The sequence below is a fragment of the Balaenoptera acutorostrata genome, chromosome 3 (assembly GCF_949987535.1).
Source record: "Balaenoptera acutorostrata chromosome 3, mBalAcu1.1, whole genome shotgun sequence".
Taxonomy (NCBI): Eukaryota; Metazoa; Chordata; class Mammalia; order Artiodactyla; family Balaenopteridae; genus Balaenoptera; species Balaenoptera acutorostrata.
In genome coordinates, this window is record NC_080066.1 from 72273764 (window position 1) to 72301050 (window position 27287).

Here is a 27287-nt window from a genome sequence, read left to right on the forward strand (position 1 = left end):
ATCAAGTATTGATACAACTTTTATTTTTATAATATTTATTTATTTGGCTGCACCAGGTCTTAGTTGCAGCACGCGGGATCTTCGTTGCGGCATGTGGACTCTTAGTTGCGGCATGCAAACTCTTGGTTGCAGCATGCATGTGGGATCTAGTTCCCTGAGGAGGGATCAAACTCAGGCCCCCTGCATTGGGAGCGCAGAGTCTTAACCCCTGGACCACCAGGGAAGTCCCTTGATACAACTTTTAATATCTTGGTTAAAAAGTCTTATACAGATGGACTTAGCTGGTGGCACAGTGGTTAAGTATCCACTTGCCAGTGCAGGGGACACAGGTTTGATCCTGGATCCGGGAAGATCCCACATGCCACGGAGCAACTAAGCCCATGCGCCACAACTACTGAGCCTGAGCTCTAGAGCCCTCGAGCCACAACTACTAAGCCCATGTGCCACAACTACTTAAGCCCTCGCGCCTGGGCCCGTGCTCCACAACAAGAGAAGCCACTGCAGTGAGAAGCCCATGCACAGCAACTAGAGAAAGCCTGCACAGCAACGAAGACCCAATGCAGCCAAAAATAAATAAATAAAAAATAAACAATTTTTTTTAAGTCTTATATAGAAAGATTTCTTAGGGCTAGTCTAATATCTATTTGGATATCTTTCATTCCCTATGTTGTCTTAGTAACCAGACACCTTTTTTTAAAAAAATTAATTTATTTATTCATTTTTGGCTGGTTGGGTCTTTGTTGCTGCGCGTGGCCTTTCTCTAGTTGCTGCGAGTGGGAGCTACTCTTCGTTGTGGTGCGCGGGCTTCTCACTGCAGTGGCTTCTCTTGTTGCGGAGCATGGGCTCTAGGTGTGTGGGCTTCAGTAGTTGTGGTGCACGGGCTTAGTTGCTCTGCGGCATGTGGGATCTTCCCGGACCAGGGCTCGAACCCATGTCCCCTGCGCTGGCAGGCGGATTCTTAACCACTGTGCCACTAGGGAAGTCCCAGACACCTTCTATTAACTAAAATGTATTGTTATTTTTTGAACACTTGTTTCTTTCTTCCTCCTTTTATTTTCCCAAGAGTTCTTGAAACCCTTGTTCTAAATTTATGTAAGTGATTACCAGTCTCTAGACCAGTCAAATTATGAGCTCCAGTAAATGTGAGAGGCTTTACTATCTTGTCAGTTTCCTTTTGGATAGGCAAAGGTAGTTTATAAAAAGAAATTGTACTCTCCCTTTGTTAATATAGCACAGCTCTTTTGCTTGGGGGGAAGGGGCTGAGAAACAACCAAAGATTTTATGATTTGATCTCTTTAGGCCTATTTTGATATTTCCCTTGGTTTACTAGGTTGACTGTGGGCAGCAAAAAGAAACTTTCTTAGCCCTTTCTCTTATCCCTAGACTGCTTCTCATTCCTATAGTACCACATCTGGCTTCCCTTCCTGGGACTCTGGCATCCTTCAGCTGTCATGTAACCTCTCCAGTCTCTCTCCTCAAGGACACCCAGTCCTGTGGGCCCACACTGCCTCTTAAGCTCTTCCCTGGGACGGAAAGGCATCCCAGGCCCCTGGTGGGAGAGAGTCTGTTGCATAGAACTGCCTCTTTAACATTTGTGTATTATCTGTAAGAGCTGAGGCGGGTGTTAAGTGTTGGGGGTGGCCAGCATGTCCCGGTCCTTCCCTAGCGGGTGGCCTTGCTGCTTTACAGAGCAGCTGGACAAATTAGGAAGTGATATCTACTGAGACCACAAAGGACCCTAACAACACAGACAGCCAGACAGACAGATGGGCGTCAGAAGCTCTGAAGCGTGTAATTGTCCACCACGCTCAGTGATGGGACATTAATGCGCAGCGCCCCCTTGTGGGCTTCTGATGCAACCACAGGCAGTAGATAGCCGTATATGGAACTTCGCACTAAGGGGCCGTATCCCAGAAGGCATCACTGGCCTGCGTCCCTCCGTTCAGTTCCTGCCGCTGACATTGGCGCGATGCCTGTGTATGGCAACTCTCCCCCTGGTCACATGTGGCATTGCCTCCCAGGGCACACGCAGGAATTTTGTGGACTGAAGCATCAGCCACATACCAACCAGAATTTCCTCCCCACGCCCCCACCCTTTTTTGGCCTCACCGCGCGGCATGCGGCACTTCCCCGACCAGGGATTGAACCCTTGCCCCCCGCAGTGGAAGCGCAAGTCTTAACCACTGGACCATGGGGGAAGTCCTTCTGACCATTTTTCTCTCATGCCCCTGCTCCATCCTTCCCAGGGCTCCGGCTGCTCCCCCCTCCCTTTTTTTTTTTTTAAAACAGTGTATTTTTTTTTAATTTATTTTTGGCTGTGTTGGGTCTTCGCTTCTGTGCGAGGGCTTTCTCTAGTTGTGGCAAGCGGGGGCCACTCCTCATCGCGGTGCGCAGGCCCCTCACCGCGGCTGCTCCCCTTTTTGACTCTCAACACCAAGGGGCTAATTACATACACACACACACACACACACACACGCACACGCACACACTCTCTCTGTGGCAGGTCTCCCGACTCCTCAGAAATCATACACACATAGGTTTAGGGTGGGATGATGGGGAATAGGGAGAGGGGATGTTTCCTGCTTCCTCACACTCCAGGATCAGCTCTCTCACCCGCCCTAGCCATGGAAGCCAGTCCCACGTTCTAGATTTCTGCCAAACATCTCCACTTGCTTGTCTCATCACTTCAGTTTCAAAGCAGAGCTGAAAGTCATTATGGTTACCACCAAGCAGTTCTTCCTCTCCATCAACCTCTTGTCTTGTCACCCAGACTCAGAAACTGGAGTAATTTCATTGATTCAAATGCACACACACTCCATTCATCAGGGGAGAGAAATTTCTGGAAACTGGAGCACCAGCCAAATTAGCATTATCTGGGTTCTGTTATAGCCCAGTCCTCTTGGATGTGCTTTCTGGGCGTCTTAACTTATTACCTAAAACTCCTTGCCATTAGGCGCTAACGTCCTCATTTTCTCTGTGTGCTGTATAGTAGCCCCAGACGTGGATTTGTCTGGGCTTGGAAATGGACTCCCCCACCCCCAATACAACCCCAATTTACCACCAAGAGTTTCAGAAAGATTTCCATTTTAGCATCCTGGGAAAACTTAAGCCGTTACAATAATATCATGTTCAGTTTTTTAAAAATAAGTTTGCTAAAAATCAAAAGATCACCCACTAGAAAATTAGATGTCGGTGGTAGGAGCCAACTCTATGGAGGAAAGAAAACAGATTGGCATTGGCCCTTCAGACTGAGCCGTCTCTATGTGCTCGGCAGAGGGCGCTGTGAGTGGCTCAAGGCAGCTCTGTGGGGCGGGGCTACCTGTGGAGAATTTGGGCTGCCAAAAATAAATTGTAGCATAATGCAGGCTCTCTAACTCAAGGAGAGAAATTACATAAAGACAAACATGAAGAGTCACTCTTTAGACAGCAGCCAGAGTCTAAGGCGAAAACCTAAATGAGTATTTGGGTTGTATTTATAGATCATGTTGTATGGGAAAAGACCATTTTTAAAATATTAGAATCATATTTCACTTACCCTAAGAGAGGATACTAGAAGAGAACTTGATTGTAAGAATAGAAGGTTGGGATCTCAGTTAGCTCCTCATCTCATATATGATCAGATGAACAGAATCACTGGAAATACACTCCCTCCCTTCCTCTTTGTCTCTCTCTTTTCTGTTCAACACACAGGTGAATTTGTCAATGTCTATGCATACATTAGACAACTTCCCTCAGTAATTCCAAATTGTGTGAGAAGCAGAGGTCCCCACAGAGCATTAAAAGGGCACATAGAGAAAGACATTAAATCCATGCAGGCAAGAGCTCAAGTCTTCAGGAAGGATGTCTGACCTTGGCATTGAAGAATGGATAGCATTTAGAGAGGAAGAGAGGTGGCGAGGGCAGTAAGACTAGAAGAGAATCTGGTCTCCACTCAACAGCCAGGATGTGTGACCATCCTCAAGGAGAAGGCCACTGCATAGGCCTCAGGAATACAGAATCTAAGCACTAAAGGTCTTTAGAGGTCTTCTGAGGACAGCTTCCCCTGCCCATTTTCCTTAAGAGTCTCTTCTATGTTATCCCTCGGTGTGGGAGAGAACCCACGGGGTACGGGCAAGAGCGGGCCTTTGATTCACCAGAGTGACTACGAGCAAGAATTAAGCCTCCGTTTCCTCAGGGGCAAAATGGGGACATTGACTTCCCTAGTACATAGGATTGCTATGAAGGCCAAGTGGTTAGGATCACAGAATTTGGAGCTACATGGGGCTAGCTGTGAGGATCCTACATAGGTAATTACCTTAATTTCACGGAGCCTCAGATCCTCTTCAGTAAAATGGTTGTAATAATATCTACCTGGTATAGTTGATATGAGGATTAACTAAACTAACGGATATATAAAATGCTTAGCCAAAGCATGGCTTCTAGTAAATATTAGTTATAATGGCTGAGAAAATGATACAGAAATAAATAAATAAATGAGATTTCGTCGTCTGAAAACACATATGATTTGTTCCCAAAAGAGTTGTTTGGGGAGATTGGCTAAATCGTGCAAACAAATGCAACAAAAGTCACGGGGACGCTTGAACCGGCAAATTCCTTCATCTGCCGCGCTTTCAATCAGGCAAGCCCCGCCCCAGTCGCTGAAAGACCTCGCCCATCGGGTTTCCTCCCCGGCCCCGCCCCTCCTGCCTAGCTCCCTCTACCCCACCACAATGCGCCTGCGCAGGGTGGGCCGCCCGCGCAGGCCATGAGGGTTCCGGTACGGTGCTGCTGGGGGCCCCTGCCAGGCGGCGGCGGCGGCTGCGCGGGCAGGAGGCAGAGCCCTCAGTGGCGATCCCTGGTCGGCCTGAGCGGGTCCTCTGGCGGGGAGGACGGCCGGGGCGCTCGAGTCCGCGAGAAGCCGCCTTGGCGGGTGCTCTTCTTCGGCACTGACCAGTTCGCCCGCGAAACGCTGCGGGCGCTGCACGCCGCCAGGTACCGGGGCCAGGGACTGGGAGGCCCGGGTGTCGAGGACGCGGCTGTGGAGCCACTGCGGTCGGCCTCGAGGGTTTGGACTCCTAGTCGGGGAAAGCAGCTGCGCCGGAGGGGTGTGGGCCCAGATCTCGGCGTCTCCGGGCGCGCGGAAGGTGCACCATCCCCGCTCGGTCAGCCCTTGGGCGCCTGCCTGGTCCCGTGCGGTCTACACGCCCGACTCTTTCCGCGCTCTGAGCGCCACCGGGCGCCCTGCGGTGCCAAGGCCGCGCTGGTTGCTTTACCTGCATCACCTCCGTCCAGTCCCACCACCTCCCTGCCCGTTTAGCATGTAAACCGTAGCTCAGAGAGGTTAAGAGATTGCCCAAGGTTATCAGCTGAGCAGGTTGGGACTAAAACGGGCTCTGACTTAAAGGACCTCCCCTTTCCACTTCCTCCTACTGCCTCTTACTCACCTGATTTGTATCATCTAATCCTTTGGGCTTCTTCCCGGGCACAGGCATCCCTCTGCACACGCTTGCCTCATGCCTTCGCTCCCCATCGCTTCCCTGTATACAACCGGATCCAGTTTTCTGAGACTGAAATGACGACGTAGTCCAAAACCGAATTGTTTTCCTATGAATAAATTTATAAATCAGAACTCTTAGGTATACATTTAGTATTTCTAAAATTTAACAAATTGTGTTTCCTGGAAAAAAATAATTGAGATCCAACCTGTCCTGAAAGTCCATGGTATGTGGTGGCTATACCCATATATCCTGCTCTGTCTCCTTTCCCCAGCCTCCATTTTTTATTTCCCCACTCCGTTTTTTCCTGATGCACCCTCACATTCATTTCTGTCATCTCCCTCCATCAAGTCTTTTCTACAAATACTTCCCAGCAGACCCTGATGCTGACTCATTCATGAATCCCCTTGTATTCCCCTCTTCACACACTCTCCTCTATAACACACCCTGAAACACTTCCTTCACACATGTTCCCTTTGCACACCTCCGTAATACACTCTATACGTGCTACTTTCCGTGTATGGCCTCCTGCATCTCTCACTGCATGCACCCTGACGCTTCTGCTGATGCTTCACTTGGCAGCTCCAGTACTTCTGTACTTTTTCTTTTGGGCCCTCCTGTCTATTCCTTTTCTTATAAATCCTCAACATGTGATGCAGTACCTGCTAAATAAATAAATAAAGAGCCCCAGGCACTGGAATACTTTGCAGCAGGTAAAAAAAATGAGGTAGTGCTACATATAGTGTCATGGAATGACGCCCATGGTGTGTGTGTATATTTATGTATGTATATATATATATATATTTTAAGTATTTATTGTTTGAATAACGTGGTTATAGTAAAAAATTCAAAAGATTCAAAAGATATAAAATGAAAAGTCAGTTCCTTCCATCTCTTTCTCCCAGTCCCCAGTTCTTCTCTTCAAAGATAGCCACTGTTTTCAGTTTCCTATTCTAGAAATGTTTGATGCATATACAAGCAAATGTATATTTAACCCATTTTTTAAAAAGACTCACATAATAGCATACATAGTGTTAAGAGAAAAAAACAAAATGCAGGACAGTATATATAATATTACAGTTGTGTAAAATGTCTGTACTGTATATGTTTCTGCATGCACAGGAATTTCTACAACCATAACAGTCCAAACAGTAGCCGGTAGCCACTTGTGGCTCTTTAAATTTAAAACAATTAAAATTGAATAAAAATAAAACTTTAGTCTCTCAGTTGCACTAGTTTTAATCATTTACCTTTAAATGCTTCGTGAATTTAATCATAAAAATGCCTTAGAAATGTGTGAAGTAGTTTAGCTTTCCGACATTGTCTTAACACTGTCACATTTTCTTCTAATCTTTCCAACTTAGGGAAAACAAAGGGGAAGAGTTAATTGACAACTTGGAGGTGGTCACAGTGCCCTCCCCATCACCAAAAAGACTGCCGGTGAAGCAATATGCTGTCCAATCTCAGCTTCCAGTGTATGAGTGGCCAGATGTGGGATCTGGAGAATATGATGTTGGAGTGGTAGCTTCATTTGGCCGACTTTTGAGTGAGGCTCTTATTCTTAAATTTCCCTAGTAAGTTTTATTTGTAAGGGAATACAGTGTAGAGACCTCGGTCTTTATATATGGACCTGGTATCTAAAGTGCAATAACTTGAACTTAATTCTGCTTTCTTTAGTATTTTCTCTTAAAATAAAAGATTTTATTAGTGGCATGAATTGTTAAAATGTATGATGCTCTTTATCACTATCTATGGGCTCTCACCCACCCTTATTTAAATTCCACGTGTATGCTGACAACTCCCAGATTTGTCCCTCCAGTTCAGATCTCTCCCTGAACTCCAGGCCCCTGATACCCACTGCCTCCTCCGCAGCTCTGCTTGGATGTCTGATAGGCACCTTACATGTAAGATGTCCAAAACAACATTCCTGAAATTTCACCCCAAAACCTGCTCCTTCCCAAAATCTTCATCTCAGTACATGGTAGCTCCAGCCTTTAAGTTGCTCGGACCCAAAGCCTTGGCGTTATTCTTAATTCCTTATCTCACACCACGCATCCAATCCATCAGGAAATCCTATTGGCTCTGCCTTTGAAATCTCTCTAGAATGACTGATTCTCATCACTTCCGCTGCCACCACTCTTGGCTGTCATACTGCAGTAGCCTCCTAAGGGGTCTCCACTTCTGTCTTTGGCACTCTCAGTCTTTTACCACCCAACACCAAAGTGATCCTTTTAAAACGTAAGTCAGATCATGTCACTCTGCTCAAAATTCTCTGGTGGTTTTCCATCTCGCTCAGAATAAAAGTCAAGTCGTTATATTGGCCTAAGAGGGCAGAATTTTTTTTTTTTTGGTCTGTGTGGTTCACTGTTGCTTATATCCCCAGCACTTAGTGCCAGAACATGGATTGTGCTCAGTAAATATTTGTTGGATGAATGAGACTGGGCTGAACAGTGGAATTTAGAATATATATATACACATACACACTCTCAAGTGCATACTCATGCTGATGGAGACATTAAACTAATGACAGATTAGTAAATTATTAAAATTGCTCATTAATGGGTGAAAGGTGTATAGGGATAAACAGCAAAGGTGAATAAATCATTAGATGGGGATTTAAGAAGCTTGTTTTAGGAACTCTATATACAAACTAAGTGAAGTGAGAGTAATTATGTAACTAAACTATACGTATAATTCACATCATCCATGAGATGCACAATTGGATTTGAGTGGTTCTTCTCATATAGTAAAAAAACACATTTTTTGTTTTTATTTAAAAACTCCCAGACATTGCGAGCTATGTCTTGAATTGCGAAGCTGGAACATCTTCGGAACAATGAATAGTTGTTCCTGCTCTTTTTTTAATTGAGTTTCATTGGTCTCTTACGGTAAGAAAGTTGAACTTAGCTCTGACTCCTGCTTAAGTTGGTATGAGACTAGATTTAACTGTTTTTCAAAATTTCTGGGCAAGTTTAATGATGAAAAGTAGCATATTAATTTAAGTAGCAGTAAACTAAATGGTAAAAAGCCCACTTGCATACTAATTTCTGCCTTTTCTAACTCAGTGGCGTCTTGAATGTCCATCCCAGTTGCCTCCCGAGGTGGCGTGGTCCAGCCCCTATAATCCATACGGTTCTGCACGGAGACACAGTTGCTGGAGTAACGATTATGCAAATTAGACCTAAAAGGTAGAGCATATTTTCTTGAGACTTTTTGTGATTTTGAATGTTGATATCAGTCTGCCTGGGGGGAAGTGGAGGTGGATGAGTGGGTACTAATCACTAATTTCTCTAACTCCTGGGTGCTTTATCCTTCTGTTTCTTCCTGGTTTCTAACATAACCACGTGTGATTTGGCATTTACACAGGGTCTCTTTAAACTTGTTAATTGAAATAAATTATTAACAACTGGATTTCTATAAACGATGTTGTGTAAATGAGAGATGGATTTTTGTATAATAGTTATGAATCTCTGTTCTGCTGGCTTTGGTTTCTATGGTCAAAAATTTTTTGGAACCTGAAGTAAGAATACGTTGTATACCAATGTGTTATATAATTGTCTTAAATGTTTAATTTTTTAAATTATACCTACAATCTAAGAAACAATTATTTTAAATTGTTTTAGGAGTATATTATGCCTCTGCCTATTATCACCTAACATCCCCATAGAAAAGAAAAATTCACAAGTTCACAAGACCAAGTCAACATCTGGGATTTGCTTTAACTTACTTCAAAAAAAAAAAAGAGGGGAGGGACAGATGAAACAAGAGTGGCGAAACTTTGGTAATTCTCACATCTGGGAGATGTGTATGTGGGGATTCCTTAGATTGTTCATTCTGTTTTGGGAATGTTTGTAACTTTTCATAATAAGCATTTTATTAAAGCTCACAGGTTAAAAATAGAGTTAACAGACCACAAAGTTAAGTATTTAAAACAAAATATATTTCTAATAAAAGCTGATGGCCAATATTTGCAGAGCTTGATATAAAATATTGAATATAACACTTGTGGGAATGCAAATACACTTGCACCTACTTATAATCTCTATTGATTATAATCCAGGCAAAACTCTTGTCCTTTGAGAAAAGAAATACAGGAAGGAATGATTGTAAATTCCTAGTTGTACTTCCTTGGAAAATGTATTCTTTGCTCTGTACTTTCATTATATAATTAGAGATTTTTTTCGTACTATTTACTACTAATGATAGAATTATTTGTAGTTGCAATTAAATCCCTGATATGCAACTTTTTTCCTTTGTGAAAAAATAAACCTAAAATCTAAATATAGGCCAGATTTTGCTCTCCCTTCTTTCTTTTTTTTTAATTTTATGGATTTTAATTTTTAAAATTTTAATAGTTTAGTAAAATGACTGTATTAGAATTTAATTTTGTTAAGCTCAAGTACTGACTCCATAAATGACCAGAAAATGGTACTTAAGAATAAAGTAGATGAAAATGCAGAGAATGGTGAAAAGTTAACGTGCTTAAACTATCGAGTTGATAGACTAAAGTGATATTAGTAACATACTAATGTTGCTCTCCCTTCTTTCAAACTGACATTTCTCCCTTGCCAATGGCTAACAGTCACATTCATGGCCACGGTTAAACTATCCTTGTGGGGGAATTTCCCGGCCTTCCAGTGGTTAGGACTCTGCACTTCCACTGCAGCGGGCCCGGGTTCGATCCCTGGTCAGGGAACTAAGATCCCACAAGCCGCACTGTGTGGCCTAAAAAAAACAAAACAAAACAAAACCCACCCGAACAAACAAAAAAAACTGTCCTTGTGGTATATAAACATTCATGTAGACAAACATATTGATCTTAAGAAATAGTCAGTAATCATGTTATTATTTGCTTTTGATTTTTTGGTAGGTTTGATGTAGGCCCAATTCTCAAACAGGAAACGGTTCCTGTACCACCCAAGAGCACCACAAAGGATTTGGAAGCAGTGCTGTCAAGACTGGGTGCCAACATGGTACAGTTAGTTTTCCAATATCCCCGTGCTTGTTTCCTAAGTGGTTATGATGAAAAGAACAATTTTATGATGTATGATTTTAAGCTTCTTTTTAAAAAGTGGTTTCTATCCCTGGCTTCCTAAAAATTAGCATGGCTTTTGTGATCTTATGTTAGTCTTTGAGAATTTACACAGAGTATGTACTTAATCAAGGCTTTTGAATGAAATATGTGATTTTATATGGTCTATTACATTTCATGGTGAGGCTTTTAGACTGTTCTTCCCATTTTCACTCTCCTTAGTCTCATAGACGTACCATTCACCCCTGTCGAACTGAACCAACAGCATTTCCTAAGTAAGTCCCTGTTTTCCTCCCACTTACGTGCCTGTGTTCCAGTCATTTGCATCTGTACGCATTGGAATTCTGCTGACCCCCTAGCTATAAATGAACTCTGAGACTTTTTTTTGAGTCTGCATACAATAGGGTGTGAATAAAGGCTTAATGACCCAATTAATGATTTTCATCTGAACTAAATTTTCTGTAGAGGAACCCCCACCCCCCGCCGTATGGCTGATGCTTCCCATTCTAGGCACTCACCTCGGAAATGCTGTTATTATAGTGTCTGTCATTTATTGAGCACTGGCTTGTGTGCCAAGACTGTTTTAGATACTTTCATAGACTTATTTTTTTTTTTAACCTTCGCAAGAAACCTTTGAGGTAGCTATTGCTTTCAACTGTTTTATAGATTATGACATTGAAAGCCACAGACAAGTAAAATAACTTTTCCACAGTGACACAGCTAGCAGGTGGTAGAACTGGGATTTGAATCCAGAACTATGTGACTCCAGAGTACGAAGTCCCCACTGCCTTCCTTCAGAGTGAGAGTGAGAGTGTGGATGGCCGAGCACAGGCTGTTCTGACAGCCAGTCGAGGCTCAGCGTTCTCTGGAAGGAAATCAATGACCTGTACTCTACAGAGAGCAACATCTCCACTGAAACTCCACCAAGTAGATGGATCCTCACAGCTTAAGCCAATTTACTGCTTTACCCTGCCACACTGCTCTTAAAGCTGTAATTTTATGGTACTGAATTGTAATGTATTTCTGCTTTCGTTCTTTTCATCTTGAATATATTACTCTCCTTTATTTTAAGCTTATTTCAATTTTGAAAAATTTGCCTGAAAGTTTGAACAATGGAAGGCAGCAGCCAGCCGAGGGGGTGACACATGGTAAGTGCAGACGGCAGAGGCTCTTACATCTTTCCTAAGGTTTTGTTTGTTGTGATGGCATCTGAACACTGTGGCTTCCTCACTTGCAAGTTTCCCTTAATTTTGACCAAAGGTTGAATGTCCACTTGCATGTCCTTTCCAGAGAATGATTGTTAAAGGGTCTCTCTCCCCCTTCACATTTAGCTTTATGAAAGATTAGAACAATTTTCTCTATTCTTTATATTGAAAAGTACCAAACACAAAGGTAAGTTGAAAGACAGTGAATACCTGTTTAACCCAGAGTCAACAATTATTAATGTTTGGCCACATTTTCTTTATATATGTGTTTATGTAGCATATATATTTTAATTTTTGCTATACCATTTGGAAGTATGCATCATGACCTTTCATCCCTAAATATTTCAACATGCATCTCCTAGGAAAAATGAACAGTTCCCTAATAGCATTGAATAGCCTGTCCATATTTAAATTTTCCTAACACTCTAAAAACATATTTTATAGCTGTATATTTTTTCAAACTAGGATCCAATTATAATTAGTCGTATGTCTCTTTAGTCTCATTATAGTAATTCCTCCACTGTTTTTTTCCCTCCATGTCATTAACTTTATGAAGAGACCAGGCCAATTGTCTCTTTCCTTCCAGTGTTGTTTAATGTGTTTTTCTAGCCCTTAAAGTTCCTGTAAATCGGAAGTTCTAAAGGCTTCATGAGATTCGGGCTTAAAGTTTGTGGAAAGAGTATTTCATAGATGATATTGTGTTCCAGTGATATTTGTTCCAGTTTGTTTTTTTAACCTGAAGGGTGGCTTTTTATTTTTATTTATGATGTAATTTTATTTCTTTACTATGTAAGACATTTACATGACTCAAAAGTTAAAACTGTTTAAAGGATCTACTCAGAGAAGCCCCCGCCTCCGTCCCCTACAGTCTTAGGGAGTCATATCAGTAAGCCATAATACCAGGTTGCATCAAGGCTAGTGAAGCTAAATTTGATCACTTGATGGAGGTGGTGACCACCAGCTCTTTCCAGTGTAGAGATGTGTTTCTCCCTTTGCAAATGGCAGGTAATCCATGGGGTAATACTTTGGTACCATGCAAATATCCGGTTCCCTACCAGCCTTTCGTGTAACAATTTTAGCATGGATTGATGCTCCTTCCCTGAATGAATTATTTCAGTGAAAATCAAAATGGTGATTTTCCAGTTCCTTTTATATTTAATAGCTGGCATTGTTCTGTAAAGAAGAGATTTTCCTCATTAATCGCGGGTGAATTTTAATTCATCCTAAAATGGCAGGATAAATGCTTAATTCCTTCCCTAATTATCAATTTTTAAAATAGGGAGTTGGTGCCATGATCACCTTCAATTTTGGTGGCAAGTGAGTTTTTTTAGTCATTTGACTTGTGGATTTTTATTTACCGTGTTTTATAGTTAATTACATTCATAATGCTTTGTGCTGCTCAAGTTGTCCCAAATTTGGCCAGTGGTAGCCTCTTAAAATTGGCTCCTGAATCCTTTTGACATCCCTCCACCCCCAGCTAGTGTTTGAGCACTTCCTTGTTTCTATCACAAGATGTCCCAGGCTCACCTTGTAAATTCTCTGTCCCATGTTGGAATCAGCCACCTCTCCCTTGTTTATTTTAGTTGGGGGGTAGTATTTAGAAACCATCTAATACAATGATGTGTTCCAAAATGAAATGTTAGTGGAGAAGGGTAGGCATTATATTTTTTAAAAATATTTGAGTTCAGGGACTTCCCTGGCGGTCCAGTGGTTAAGACTTCACATTCCAATGCAGGGGGTGCAGATTCAATCCCTGGTTGGGGAGCTAAGATCCCACATGCCTCGGGGCCAAAAAAACAAAACATAAAACAGAAGCAGTATTGTAACAAATTCAATAAAGTCTTTAAAAAAAAATATTTGAGCTCATATTGTTTCTGATTCAAATTTTAAAGTACAGGGTTTTTCTGGTATTTTCTCTTACACAGAAAATCCTTTTTAAATCAATGCTGACCTGTTTTTTATTTGCTGTGCATAAAATAATTTCAAGATTACAACACCAGTATCACTACAGAAAGTATAACTACTAAGTAAGAGTTAAAATTTTTCTGCAGTTTTTTTTTTTGTCTGCAGTTTTTTTTTTTTTTTCCTTAAAATATATCCTACGAAGGGTATATAGTCAGAGTACTGTGTTCAAAACTTAACGGAGATAATTATTTTTTCCATGTGGTTTTGTTATCTAGTTTGATATATAGTTAAGTTTCTTTGTTTCAGATTGTTTTTAATTTTCAGGGTTGCATTTTCCTCTTTACAACTAAATCTTATTTTTGAATATATAAAATACTTACATGATTCAAAGTTAAAACTATTTGAAAAGGTTATACAGAGAAGTCTTACTTCCATCCCATTTCTATCTCTTCCAATCCTGTTTCCCTCCCTCTAGAGTTAGTAGTTTCTGATTTAGCCTTTCAGTTGTTTCCTTTTATGAAAATAAACAAAAACACATACTTTAAAACTGATTTTTCCCTTTTTCTTCCACAAAAGGTGGCATAAAATATACACTCTTCTGCATTTCTTTTTTTCACTTTACAGTGTATACTGGTGATCATTTCCTATCAATAAGAAGAAATTTTCCTGTTCTTTTTTATGGCAGTATAGTTCTCACTTGTTTGGGTAAAACATAATTTAATCAATAGATCCCCTATTGGTGGACATTTGGATTGTTTCTAATCTTTTGCTATTTCAAATAATGCCACTATGAATAACTTTATGCATACATTACCTCCTAATCTAATAGATAAAAAATTGTGTCTTGGAGTAGTTTTAATTTACATTCCTCCTTGAGTGAGGCTGAGGAGCTTTTTATATGTTTAAGGACTATTTGCATTTCTTTTTTTCTGAGAAGGGTCTGTTATATCTTTTGCCCATTTTTCTATTTGGTTTTTGGTCTTTTTTGTCTCAGTTTTTAGGAGTACTTTGTGTAATAGATATAAATAAATCTATATAATAGATACAAAGTACTCCTAAATATAATATAAATATACATAACACATATATATAGTAATTATATATAAATATTTATATTTATTATATAGATACATCTCTCATGGAATATATATAAACAGATATAAAGTACTGTGATATAAATTGCAAATAACTTGTTTGTCATTTGTTTTTTGGCTTGATTTGTGGTATTTCTCTTTGTCTTACAAAAGTTTAATTTTTTGTAGTCACATTTATCATTCTTTAATTGCTTCTGGATTTTGAGTCATAGAAGGACTTTTTCTATTCCTAGGTTATAAAGAAATTTATCCATGTTTTCTTCCAGTACTTTTATTTATTATGTATGTATGTATATATTTTTACTTTATATTATGGAAAATTTAAAACATACAAAAGTTGAGAAAATAATATAATGAATTCTCTTGTAGCTGTCATTCAGTATCAATAATTACCAATTTATGGTCATTGATCTGATATTCATTCTTGCTATTGGCTTTATCTTATAGCCCCTAAGATTTCTGCTGCTACCAGCTGTATAAAATGGGAGGAACAAACTTCAGAGCAAATATTCAGACTTCATCGTGCCATTGGAAATATAGTAAGTTGGAAGTCAAATTGCAGTTTTACCTAATTGTGTGTGTGTTTGTGTGTGTGTGTGTGTGTGTGTAATTTACTTTTGAAATATTTTAATTTAGGAATAAATCTCATAAACAAAACCAAGATCCTAAAATTCATTTTTTTAAAAATAACTATTTTTTTGTTCTTTTGAACCTAGGGGCAGGACAGGAATAAAGACACAGATGTAGAGAATGGACTTGAGGACAAGGGGAGGGTGTCGGGTAAGCTGGGACGAAGTGAGAGAGTAGCATTGACATATATACACTACCAAATGTAAAATAGATAGCTAGTGGGAAGCAGCTTCATGGCACAGGGAGATCAGCTCTGTGCTTTGCGACCACCTAGAGGGGTGGGATAAGGAGGGTGGGAGGGAGATGCAAGAGGGAGGGGATATGGGGATATACATATGCATATAGCTGATTCACTTTGTTATGCAGCAGAAACTAACACAACACTGTAAAGCAATTATACTCCAATAAAGATGTTAAAAAAAGAAACTATTATTTTATTGGGGTAAAATATATATAACATAAAATTTACCATTTAAACCATTTTTAAGTGTATAGTTCAGTGGCATTAAGTACATTTACATTCTTATGCAACCATCACCAGTATCCATTTCCAGAACTTTTTCATCATCTCAAACTGAAACTCTATACCCATTAAATAACAACTCCTCATTCCACCCACCCCACAGTCCCTGGTAATCACTATTCTACTTCCTGTCTCTATGAATCTGCCTTTTATAGGTACCTCATATAAGTGGAATCATACAATATTTATCCTTTTGTGTCTGGCTTATCTCACCTAGCATAATGTTTTCAAGTTTCATTCATGTTGTACCATGTATCAGAATGTCATTCCTTTTTTAGTCTGAATAATATTCCATTGTATGTGTATAGCACATTTTGTTTATCCATTTGTCTATCAATGGACATTTGGGTTGTTTCTACCTTTTAGCTAATGTGAATAATGCTGCATGAACATGGGTGTACACATATCTGTTTGAGTCCCTGTTTCAGTTCTTTTGTATATATGACATTCATTTTTTAAATATTCTTTAAACTTCAAGTTTTCATAGGGACCTTAGAATTCACAAAGTACTTCAAAATAGATATTTTGCCATCTCCCATAACCAAATTTTATTATCCTGTTTCATGGATGAGGAGAATGAAAATGAAGTGACTAACTTCGGGTGCCCAGTCACTGAATAATGAACCTAAATCTTCTAACTCCTAGTCCAATGCTTTCACTAGTATGTCTTTCTGCCTTTGGCCCATTTTTTACAACCGAATTCTTAAATCCTTGATTGCTACATATGGCATACAAAATCTAGTTGTAATAACTTGTTAAAATATCTGAATTAAATTCTCAGTTCTTTGACAAATTTATTGGGTTTTTTTCCCTTCATTTTGATAGCATCTTACGTTGTTTGAACTCTGAGTCTACCAAGTGTGGGGCTTTTTTTTTTTTTTTTTTTTTTTTACCTTAGAAAGTTTTTATAACTTTATAATTTTTTTGATTTTAATTTTTTAAATTGAAGTATAGTTGATTTACAATGTGCTAATTTCTGCTGTACAGAAAAGTGATTCAGTTACATATATATATATATATATATATACACACACACACACACATTCTTTTTTAAAAATATTATTTTCCATTATGGTTTATCAAGGATATTGAATATAGTTCCCTGTGCTATACAGTAGGACCTTGTTTTTTATCCATTCTCTATAGAGAAGCTTACATCTGCTAACCCCAACCTCCCACTCCATCCCTCTGCCAACCCCCTCCCGCTTGGCAACCACCAGTCTGTTCTCTATGTCCGTGATTCTGTTTCTGTTTCGTAGACAGGTTCATTTGTGTCATATTTTAGTTTCCACATATAAGTGATATCATATATTTGTCTTTCTCTTTCTGACTGACTTCACTTAGTATGATAATCTCTAGTTGCATCCATGTTGCTGCAAATGGCATTATTTCGTTTATGGCTGAGTAATAAGGTGTGGGGCTTTTAATGGACCTCCTCTGTAGGTTAAAATGGAGAACTGCCATTGAATATCTGTAGCATGCCAGGTTCTTCGGTGAGGATTACAGCCTCATGTTGTGGGTATTATCCCATTTTAAGTTGATGAAATTGAGGCTTAAAGAAGATACTCAGTGAATGGCTGTTGAATGTTGCTCAAGGTCACATTGCTAGTTAGTGAGAGTCAGGTTTTGAACCAGATCTGCCTGACGTCAAACCCTGTACTTTCCCCACTGTAAGAGAACGGCATAGGGCAAGGAACATTGACTTTAGAGCCAGACAGAGCTGGGTTCCATCTTCTCTCTGCTACTTCCTAGCTTTGTAGACTTGAGAAGGTTATTTAATCTCTGAGCTTTAGTTAGTTCATTTGAAAATTAGAATGATATAATGTATATAAAGCATCTAGTACAGTATCTGAGTAGGTACTCATTAAATGATGTCTGCTCTTATTCATTCATTAAACAAAATATTTATTGACAGCCTATTATATGTCAGGCATTGTTCTAGGTATTAGAGGTGATGTGAGAAGATGGAAACAAATAAGCAAATAAATAAGAAAAATAGCAGATGGTGTGATAAGCTCTTTGATGAAATTTAAAATAAGATAATGTGATAGATTAACTGGTGGCTATTTTAGACTGGATATGTAAATGGGGAAGGCCACTTTGAACTGACATTTAAGCTGAGGTCTGAAAGACAATAAGGAGCAAGTCATGCCAAGATCAGGAAAAGAGCATTCCAGGCAGAGGGAGCAGCTAGTACAAAAGTCAAGTAAGCTAAACCAGATACAGATTTTACAAGAAAAGAAAACTACAAATCAATAGCCCTTATTAATATAGAGGCAAAAATCCTTAACAGAATTAGCAAAGTGAATCAAACAACATGTAGAAAACTATTATACACTTTGACCAAGTGGGATGTAGCCCAGGAACATAAGGCTGGTTCAACATACAAAAATCAATCCACGTAATATACCATATTAATAGAATAAAGGAAAAAAGCCACATAATTATCTCAGTAGATGCAGAAACAGCATTTGAAAAATCCAATACCTTTTCATGATAAAAATGTTCAACAAACTAAGAATAGACAGGAACTTCTTCAACCTGATGAATATCTACAAAAAAATCCAAATCTAACATCATATTTGATGGCGGAAGATTGAAAGTGTTCCCTCTAAGATCAGGAACAAGACAAAGATGTCCACTCTCACCACTTCTATTCAACATTGTACTGGAGGTTATAGCCGGGGTAATTAGGCAAGAAAAAAAGAACAATGTAAAACTATATTTGCAGGTGGTGTAATCTTATATATAGAAAATTATAAATAATTCCACCCCCCAAAACTAATAGGGCTAATAAACTGTAAAGAAGACCTAAGTAAATGGAAGGGCCTCTGTGTTTATGGATTAGAAGACTTAATATTGTTAAGATGGCACTATTTCCCAAATTGATCTACAGACTCAACACAATTCCTATAAAAATCCTAGTTGACTTCTTTGCAGAAATTGACAGGCTTATCCTAAAATTCATATGGAATCCCAGGAGGCCCAGAATAGAGAGAAAATCTTGAAAAAGAGGAACGAAGTTCCAATTTCAAAGTTCCTATGAAAGCAGGACTCATAGTTCCTGATTTCAAAATTTACTACAATGCTACAGTAATCAAGGCAGTGTGATACTGACAAAGACATAAAGCTCAATGGGATAGAATTCAGAGTCCAGAAATAAACCCATACATTTATGGTCACTTGATTTTTGATAAGGGTGCCAAAGCAATTTGATGGGGAAAGAATAATCTTTTTACCACATGGTGCTTGGACAACTGGATATCCACAATCAGAAGAAATGGATTTGGATCCCTACCTCATACCACATATAAAAATGAACTCTAAATGGATCAGAAACCTAAATGTAAGAGCTGAAACTATGAAAACTCTTGGAAGAAGACATAGGGGCGTATCTTCATGAACTTGAAGTAGGCAGTGGTTCTTAGATATAATGCCTGAAGCATAAGCAATGAACTAAAAATAGAGAAATTGGACTTCAAAATTTAAAACCATTGGGCTTCAAAGAACACTATCAAGAAAATGAAAAGACAACCTACATAATAAAAGAAGATATTTGCAAATCATATATCTGCTGAGGGTCTAGTATCCAGAATATTATAAAGAACTTTTATAGCAAAAAGATAAATAACATGATTAGAAAATCAGCAAAGGATCTACATAGACGTTTATCCTAAGAAAATATATAAATGGCCACTACGCATATGAAAAGATAATTTCATTAGTCATTAGGGAAATGCAAATCAAAACTATACTGAGATACCACTTCACACTCACTAGGATTACTGTAATTTTAAAAAACAGACAATAACAAGTGTTGACAGGGATATGGAGAAATTTGGAACCCTCATTCATTGTTGGTAGAAATGTAAAATGGGGCAGCTGCTTTAGAAAACAGTTTGACATTTCCCCAAAAAGTTAAACACTACATAATAATTCTTATCTTCTGCAATTCACCTTTCCTCTCCACTGAGAAATTCTTGTGCTACAACAGAAGGAGTGCGTATCTTGGAGCCAGAAGGTGAAATTTGATTCCTAGAGCTGCCGTGTATTAACCAAGAGCAAGATCCTTATCTTCTCTGAGCTTCTGCTTTTTTATCTCTAAAATGGGGTTAATGACCTGGTCCATAACTCTCAAGATCAAAGGAGATAAACTGAATTTAAATCCACGCCAACATATGATTTTGACAGTAATGACGGTCGACACAGAAATGACTATTTTCTCACCATCCCTTTCCTTTCTTCAGTGTTCTGATGATAAGGTGAAGATGAGCTTTACCTCCTCAAGAACAAGAAGAGTATATTCTGATTCTATACCTATCATATTTATACCTCTTAGTAAACATAAACATTTTTCAAACAGTAATCATGTTTCAGAAGTATTTTGAGTTCTTTGGAAGAAAAAAGTTATACACATGAAAGTCATTTCATAACTTTTATTAGAAGCAGATGAAAGAAAAATAAGCAAGTTATAGAAGAGGATATTTTACCAAAATATGACATATATAAGGTTGTGAATACTTTTCTTCAAATTTACTTAATTCTCTGATTTAATTGTTCACATCTTTGAAACAACCTAACTGTTCTGAAAGTTAAATGTTCTCTTTAGAGGATGTCATCAAAAGAGCACTGAGCTGAGAATGAGAAAGCATAGATTCTGATCCTTGGCTCTGCCACTAACTAGCTGTGTCTAAACTTGGGAAAACAGCTGCATTTCTCTGGGCCTCACTTTCCTCGTCTGTGAAATAGAGGACTGAACTGCAGTCTGAAAATCCGTTTATTTACTTCAGAAATTTGAGAGAACTTATTTCCTGGTGTGTGTTAATTTCTGTTAGCCTATTTAAATCAAAATGTAATAAAGGTAACATTTCACACTGAGGGGAAGGGTGAGATGGATTATTCAATAAATAGTGTTGGGACAGCTGGTTAGCCTTTAAAAGGGGGAGCCCTCAAGTCTCACCTTTTCAAATCAAAATAAAATCTAGATGGATCAAGGATTTAAGTGTTTTCAAAAAATGAAACCACAAAGAACTGGGAAAAAGAACAGTTGAATAATTTTATAATATTTGATAAACGTGGATAGGCCTTTTAAAGCATGACATGAACCAATGAAGTCATGAGAGAAAAGAGTGATAAATATTACTCCATAAAATTAAAAAATTATGCCTGGAAAAAAATTACCCAATATTTAAAGTCAACAAACTAGAAAAATATTCATAATATATCTGAGAACTAAAGGGCTAATTTCCTAAAAATATAAAAGCCTTTCACAAATTTATAAGAAATAGATGAATAACTCAGGTTTTTTGTTTTGTTTTTTTTTTAATGGGCAAAGGGCATAAATAGGCCTAAGAAGTAAATAAAATGTGCAGGTAGATATGGACTGCTCCTCGGCCTCACTAATAATAAACAGCAATAGACTGCCATTTTTTTTCTCTTATCAAGGCAGTTTAACAATAAAATGTTGATACTCTTTAACCCAGGTGGTCCATTTAAAAAACAACCATTCTCCAGAAATATAAAAGTCCTCAAAGATATATCTACCAGACTATTTGTTATCACGTTTAAAATTTTTCGTAATTTTGTAATGTGTTATGAAATATCCATCATAAAGACATTTGTTGCATAAATTATGGTACATTTTATAAAATGGAATACTGTGCAGCAGATTAAAGAGTGAAATAGATAAGTGTGTACTGATGAAAATTTGTCCACAGTTTATGGTTAAGTAAAAAAAGTTCCTTGTCAAACAGTATGTTCTAGATTTTTGTGATAATTATATTTGTGGGAAAAATACAAGGATATACACATTGAACTATTAACAGTGGTTACCTCTGGGGATGGGAGTACAGAATACGTTCACATTCTAATTTTTTTTAACATAGTTGTTGTAATGCTTGCATTTTTTTAAATGAGCACGATTTTTAACTAGAAATATTAATAAAGATATAAACATTGATTTTAAAATAGTGTTTAATTTTAAGATCTAATGAATCCTGGAGACTGATGTAGAGGGTCATGTTATGTTCTGTTCCGTAATGTTTAGAGACTGAGTTCCCAATTCCTCTGTAATTGGGAGAGCAGTCAGACCAGATTAACACAAAATAGTAGTTGAAAAGGGTTTCAGGATTGAGTTTATTTATTTATCATCCTTCTTTCATTTTATTTGCAGATTCCGTTGCAGACACTCTGGGTGAATAGTACCATTAAACTTCTGGATTTGGTAGAAGTTAATAGTTCAGTCCTCACTGGTACTTATTTTTGAATAGCTGACATGGAAAATGTTTTCAGTATAGTCTATTTGAAAATGTGTCTGTTTTACCATAGATCCCATTTACTAAAAATAAGGATTCTTTTAGCTTGTTTCAGTTCAATAATGGTAATACTTTACATTCATTTATAGTCTTATTCTTTACAGTGTCCATTCACGTGTATTTTCTCTTCTGATCATAAGAACCTGAGAAGTAGGCAGATCAGTGTTACCATCCCATTTTAAGCTCTGTGATTTCCTATATTAAGGTTTTCAGGGAATGCAGAGTGCCTAGGTTGACTTCATTCTGGTGAATATCATAATGAAAATCTCTGGGCACCTCAGTGAGACTCTTAGGCCAGGGTATAGCATTTCATGACCCTGGTCCATTCAGAGGCCCATCAGTGCCCTCCCATCCTGGTGGACTGAAGGAGTGTGAGCCACAAAGGCAGAGAGTTCCCCAGAAATCTGGGAATTGGGACTTGTTTAGTCATGGATGGAAGGGCCAGCTTAGATCCTAAGTCTCCTGTATGTCTCTCCACTGGTAGCTAGTTATTTCCCCGAAATGGTCAAAACTTCTAGATTCAACATTTTAGGTTGATCTCTGGGACACTGGGTAAAGGACTCATAGCTTCCTGTGTGTATGGAAAGCTTCCCTTTGGGTTCAAGATACACACAGAGCACCACAGCTCTGTCATAAGTTTTAGATTACAAAGTCAGGGCATCAGCAGATGTGTACTCTCCGGTATTAGTACTGTCTTGCAGGATGTTTTTTGATTTTTAAGAAGCATCGTGAAGTTGCATAATTATTTATTCTCTCTCTCATATCCCTTTTTTCCCCTCCCCTGTCTTTAGATCCAAAATTAACAGGACAGGCTGTTATTCCAGGATCAGTAATATACCACAAACAGTCACAAATACTGCTGGTTTGTTGCAAGGTACACTTTCCTTTAGTTTCACATTATCACACTTGTTTTACTGAGTTTATAGTTGGTGTCATTTGTCATTTTTAGCTGAGACTTCACTCAACTGCCTGTCCATCAGATTGAGCCAATGGACAGTTTAATTTTCTTAAGAAATAGTAGAATCTCTAGTATAATTTTTTTCAAGAGATGAAGTTTTACCAAGGTGTTATTATTACTCAGACAATGAAAGAAGATTCAGTAACTTTAGTTCTTTCTCAAAAGAAACTTGTATATTCTCAGTAATCCAATTTAATTAACAAGTCATCTTGTTAATAGGACTATCACCAAAAAATAGTAATGTCAAAGTATCTCACTGAACTACAACAGTGCCTGTATCCTACTTGCTTCTACTGTTTAATGTGGTTAGAGAGGAGATTTCTTAACTATTTAAAATGACTTTGAAACCATTATCATTTTTAAGACAATGGCATTATCCTGAGAAGTGTTCCATGTTCCTTCCATTTCCTGAGTATTTTCCTTCATGTGGTATTTATGTGCGATGTTCCATGCTCAAGAAAGAGTATTTAAAATGTGTGATAGATTGATCTGACCTACACAGACTGTAGATACAGAATGCCTACAGCAACCTCTCTTCACCTCTCTTCAACTTATTCTGGAATAGCACTGGGTGCATATGTCTGGGTCTGTATACATCTATACTGCAAATGCACAGTTTGCTCTCATAGAAGAAGTGGGTTGTCTCAACATGTGAGTTTGAGTCCCACCAGTTATGTCACCTTGGACAAATCACTCACACTCTCTGGGCATCAGTTTTCTCTTGTAAAATCAGTTTTCTCGGGGGATAATATTGGATCTGCCTACTTTTTAGAGTGCTTGTATTTTGACAACCAGTAACAATAAGATACATGGACATACTCTGAAAACTGTCAAGCACCACACAAATACAACGTACCTTTTTATTCTGCCCTGTCTATGTTTAAATAGATTTAAATAGGTCTACACATTTGTTATCACTCCTCGGTAATAAACTTTTAGAGTCAAAGAATCATATATGTTACTTAGTGCTATTTGTAGCCTGGCATTTAGTAAAGATTTGTTGGTTTATTTTTTTTCATGATAAAAGTTTTATAAACTAAAATTTACCACCAGTTTTGCCAGCACCGCGTATTCACTATTTGTCTTTTTCCCTTTAGGATGGCTGGATTGGTGTTCGATCAGTGATGCTCAAGAAAACACTAACAGCTACTGATTTCTACAATGGATATTTACACCCCTGGTACCAGAAAAATTCGCAGGCTCAACCAAGCCAGTGCAGATTTCAGACTCTCAGACTTCCACTGAAGAAGAAGCAGAAAAAAAAATTGTTGCTGTGCAATAGTGCACCAAGTAGTTAGGAAGACGATGGACAAGTACCTACTATATACTTGTAATTTGTTAAAAGCCTTATTTACAAGGAATTACCTTGACTTTCAAAGAAGATGACACTGTTGGAAGGAAAGATTATTGTCAAAAAGATAAATTACCTCACTTTTCACTTTTCATTTAACAGTAGTTAAAAACAGCTTTTTCTATTTCAATAACAAAAGAAACTTTAAATTTTTATTTATAATATCAGATTCATGGAGATTGTATCTTTCCCTAAGAGCAAGTACAACTAACTGTTATGTGTATATACTGAAGAGAGGGTTTTTTAAAAAGTGCATCTATTAAATTTTTAAAATCATGTGTCCCCATTGACTATGTTACCATTTCAGTAGTATTTAATCTACATTTTGGATTTTCAACAAGGAGTAAAGTCAGCTCTTTAAATTTAGCTACCATCTAGTTCTCACCAAGTCATAAACATTCATAATGTGTAATAATCTGTGTCACATTGATCTGTCCAATAAATTCAGATTTTACATCTAGATTTTCTTAAAGTAGGAATACAGTAACATTCTTCAACGTATTTGTGCAGTAAAGGTTATTGAGCATCTGGTCTGTGCAAACTCATCTCCGTCTCCAGGAGAGTCAGGCACTTCTGGAGGAGGAAGGAGGTGCAGTGGCCAGCTGTTGAATTTTTTAATATCTTTACATAATCAGCTTTTCCTGCCTAGATTCTATCAGTTAAAATCTTTCTGCAATCATTAATTCATCCATTCAACAACATTTATTGATAGCGTGATCAGGTAATTGGTCATCTAAATTAGGACATGTTCATGAATAAAAAGAAGCACTTATATTAATTATTTCTGGACAACAGGCATAAACAGGACTCTCCCAGGCAAACCAGGTTGTGTAAACATCCTATTTATTGAACACTTGCAGTGTAACCAGGCTTTATGCTGATTGCTGGAGATTCAGAGATTAAATAATATTTGGTGTGTTCAATCTACCGGGGAGGCAAGCATAAGCAAATATAATACTGTTATAAATGCCATAATGAAGGTATAGTGGAAGCAGTAAGTCACCCTCAAGGGAGTCATTGGAGGCTTCCCAGAAGGGGCAAAGCTGAATCTGAGGTTCCAAATGATGAGTTCATTATGCAGACTAAGGCCTGGAAGAACATTCTAGCATGTGCAGAGGAACAGAGGCATAAAAGAACACTATCCCGTAGGGGGTTGGTAACGTGGTTCTTAAACTGGGAGCATGATTGCCTTTTATTATCATTCTTTAAACCATAAATTTGCTATGCACTCTCTTCCGTGTATGAGCTAGTTATACACTTACGTAAGTGTATATATCGATGGCTTGGAGAACGCTAACGGTGGATCATGGAAGAGAAACAAATGGCATGTTAAACACAGGAAAAAAGAGCTGTGTTTTAAAGAAACTGGAAGAATTGATAGAAATGGAGTAGAACGATGGAGATGAGTCTGGAAGACCAGATCATGGAGGGCTTGAAGACCATGAGAATTTGGACCTTTGTCTTGTAGTGCAATAGACAATCAAGGAAGTGACACGACTACAGATTTGCATTTTGGTAAGTTAACTCTGGTGGTGGGGTGGAAGGTAGATTGGAGGTAAAACCGGGGGCAGGAAGATCTGTTGGGAGGTTAGAAACATGAAGATATAAACTATGGCAGCAGGTAATGGGGGTGGGGGAAATGGTTTAAAAGATTTTGCTGTGGCAGTAAGAACTTGAGTTATCAGTTGGTTATTATATTCTTATGGAGAGTTTTGGCTTCACCACTGATTAGCTCTTTGATCTCTAACAAGTTACTAAACATCACTGAACTTTAGTTTCCTCATATGTGAAATGGGGCTGAAGATAAAAAACAGCACTCCCAAAATAGTTTTGAGAATCAATGACTGTGTGAAAGTGCCTTTTTGTTGTTGTTTTTCAGTTAATGTGTATTGAGCACTTACTCCCCTCTCCAGGCACTAAGCTCATGTTATGGAATTCAGAGAGAACAAGAGTCAGTGTCCCCTGGGAGCTTACTGGAGATTTCTGCAGGGAATCACAGGAGGTACCCACTCAGACATTGCCACGGGGAGTGGGGAACCTTAGTGAGGGCACAGATTTCTGCTATAAGTTCTCATCTCTTACTACATGGTGGTAAATGGTCTCAGGTCTGCCTCCCTGCATTCTGGGTGGAGCCTATCTGATTGTTTAGCCTATTACCATTGCCCTTGCTGGGCAGAATCTTTTGTGCCAGACCACCCCTAGCCCTTGGCCAGACAGTGAGTCAAGGCCTACCCCAGTCCAGTGATGCCACCTGCATAAACAATTCAGCCTAATGCCAAGTAGGGGGCTGTGGGTGAGGCTGTGTGAGCTGGAAAGGGAAGCTGGTCATCATGATTGACGTGGTTGGTACACTTAGGACAACATGAAATACCGTTTATACATATGAAATCTTGAGGCACTAGTGCAAGGCCCATCTTGTAGAGGGCAGTTTCCCATCCAGGGAGCCTCAAGCCCATCATGGGACTGGAGGACAAACACCAGGTTTAGAATGCCATCTCTGTTAACAGCCCATTTTTTGAAAAATTAAATGGTGCACATCCCAGATAGGCCTCAGGAAATGAGGTGACCCACTCTTTCAGGCCTCCTGTAGAGACCACAACCCAGTATGACTGAGCAGTTTCTCATCTGAACCAGAATCACCTGGAGTACTTGTTTAAAATGTAGATTCCTGGGCCCTACTCCAGCACTTGAATCAGAATGTCTGGATATGGGAATCTGCATTTGATCACACTCAACAAATAATTTGTATGTTAGAGCAGTAACAGCTTTAACTCGCAAGAGGTACACATGGGGCCACATGT

The 27287-nt window shown here is 38.7% G+C and overlaps 2 protein-coding genes across 5 annotated transcripts in view; both read left to right on the top strand.

The window, feature by feature from the left end:
* Window positions 1-4708: 4708 nt before the first annotated feature.
* On the top strand, window positions 4709-24762 carry MTFMT (mitochondrial methionyl-tRNA formyltransferase). 4 transcript variants are annotated; one of them, XM_007166009.2, is made up of 9 exons: window positions 4709-4971; window positions 6839-7048; window positions 8540-8662; window positions 10345-10447; window positions 11579-11654; window positions 15158-15249; window positions 22036-22114; window positions 22969-23051; window positions 24233-24762. In XM_007166009.2, exons 1-9 carry the CDS (start codon window positions 4745-4747, stop codon window positions 24431-24433), a joined length of 1194 nt encoding a protein of 397 aa, XP_007166071.2. In that variant the 5' UTR covers window positions 4709-4744; the 3' UTR covers window positions 24434-24762. The 4 variants fall into 4 exon arrangements, with proteins under 4 accessions (XP_007166071.2, XP_007166073.2, XP_057400506.1 ...); XM_007166011.2 differs by lacking the exon at window positions 6839-7048; XM_057544523.1 differs by lacking the exon at window positions 22969-23051 and having other exon boundaries at window positions 24233-24369.
* Window positions 24763-25979: 1217 nt separating this feature from the next.
* Window positions 25980-27287, top strand: part of SPG21 (SPG21 abhydrolase domain containing, maspardin) — a 39801-nt gene continuing 38493 nt past the window's right edge. Inside the window, exon 1 of the mRNA XM_007166004.3 lies at window positions 25980-26001. The gene's annotated coding sequence lies outside the window, so the exon portion shown is untranslated. The remainder of the gene's footprint in view (window positions 26002-27287) is intronic.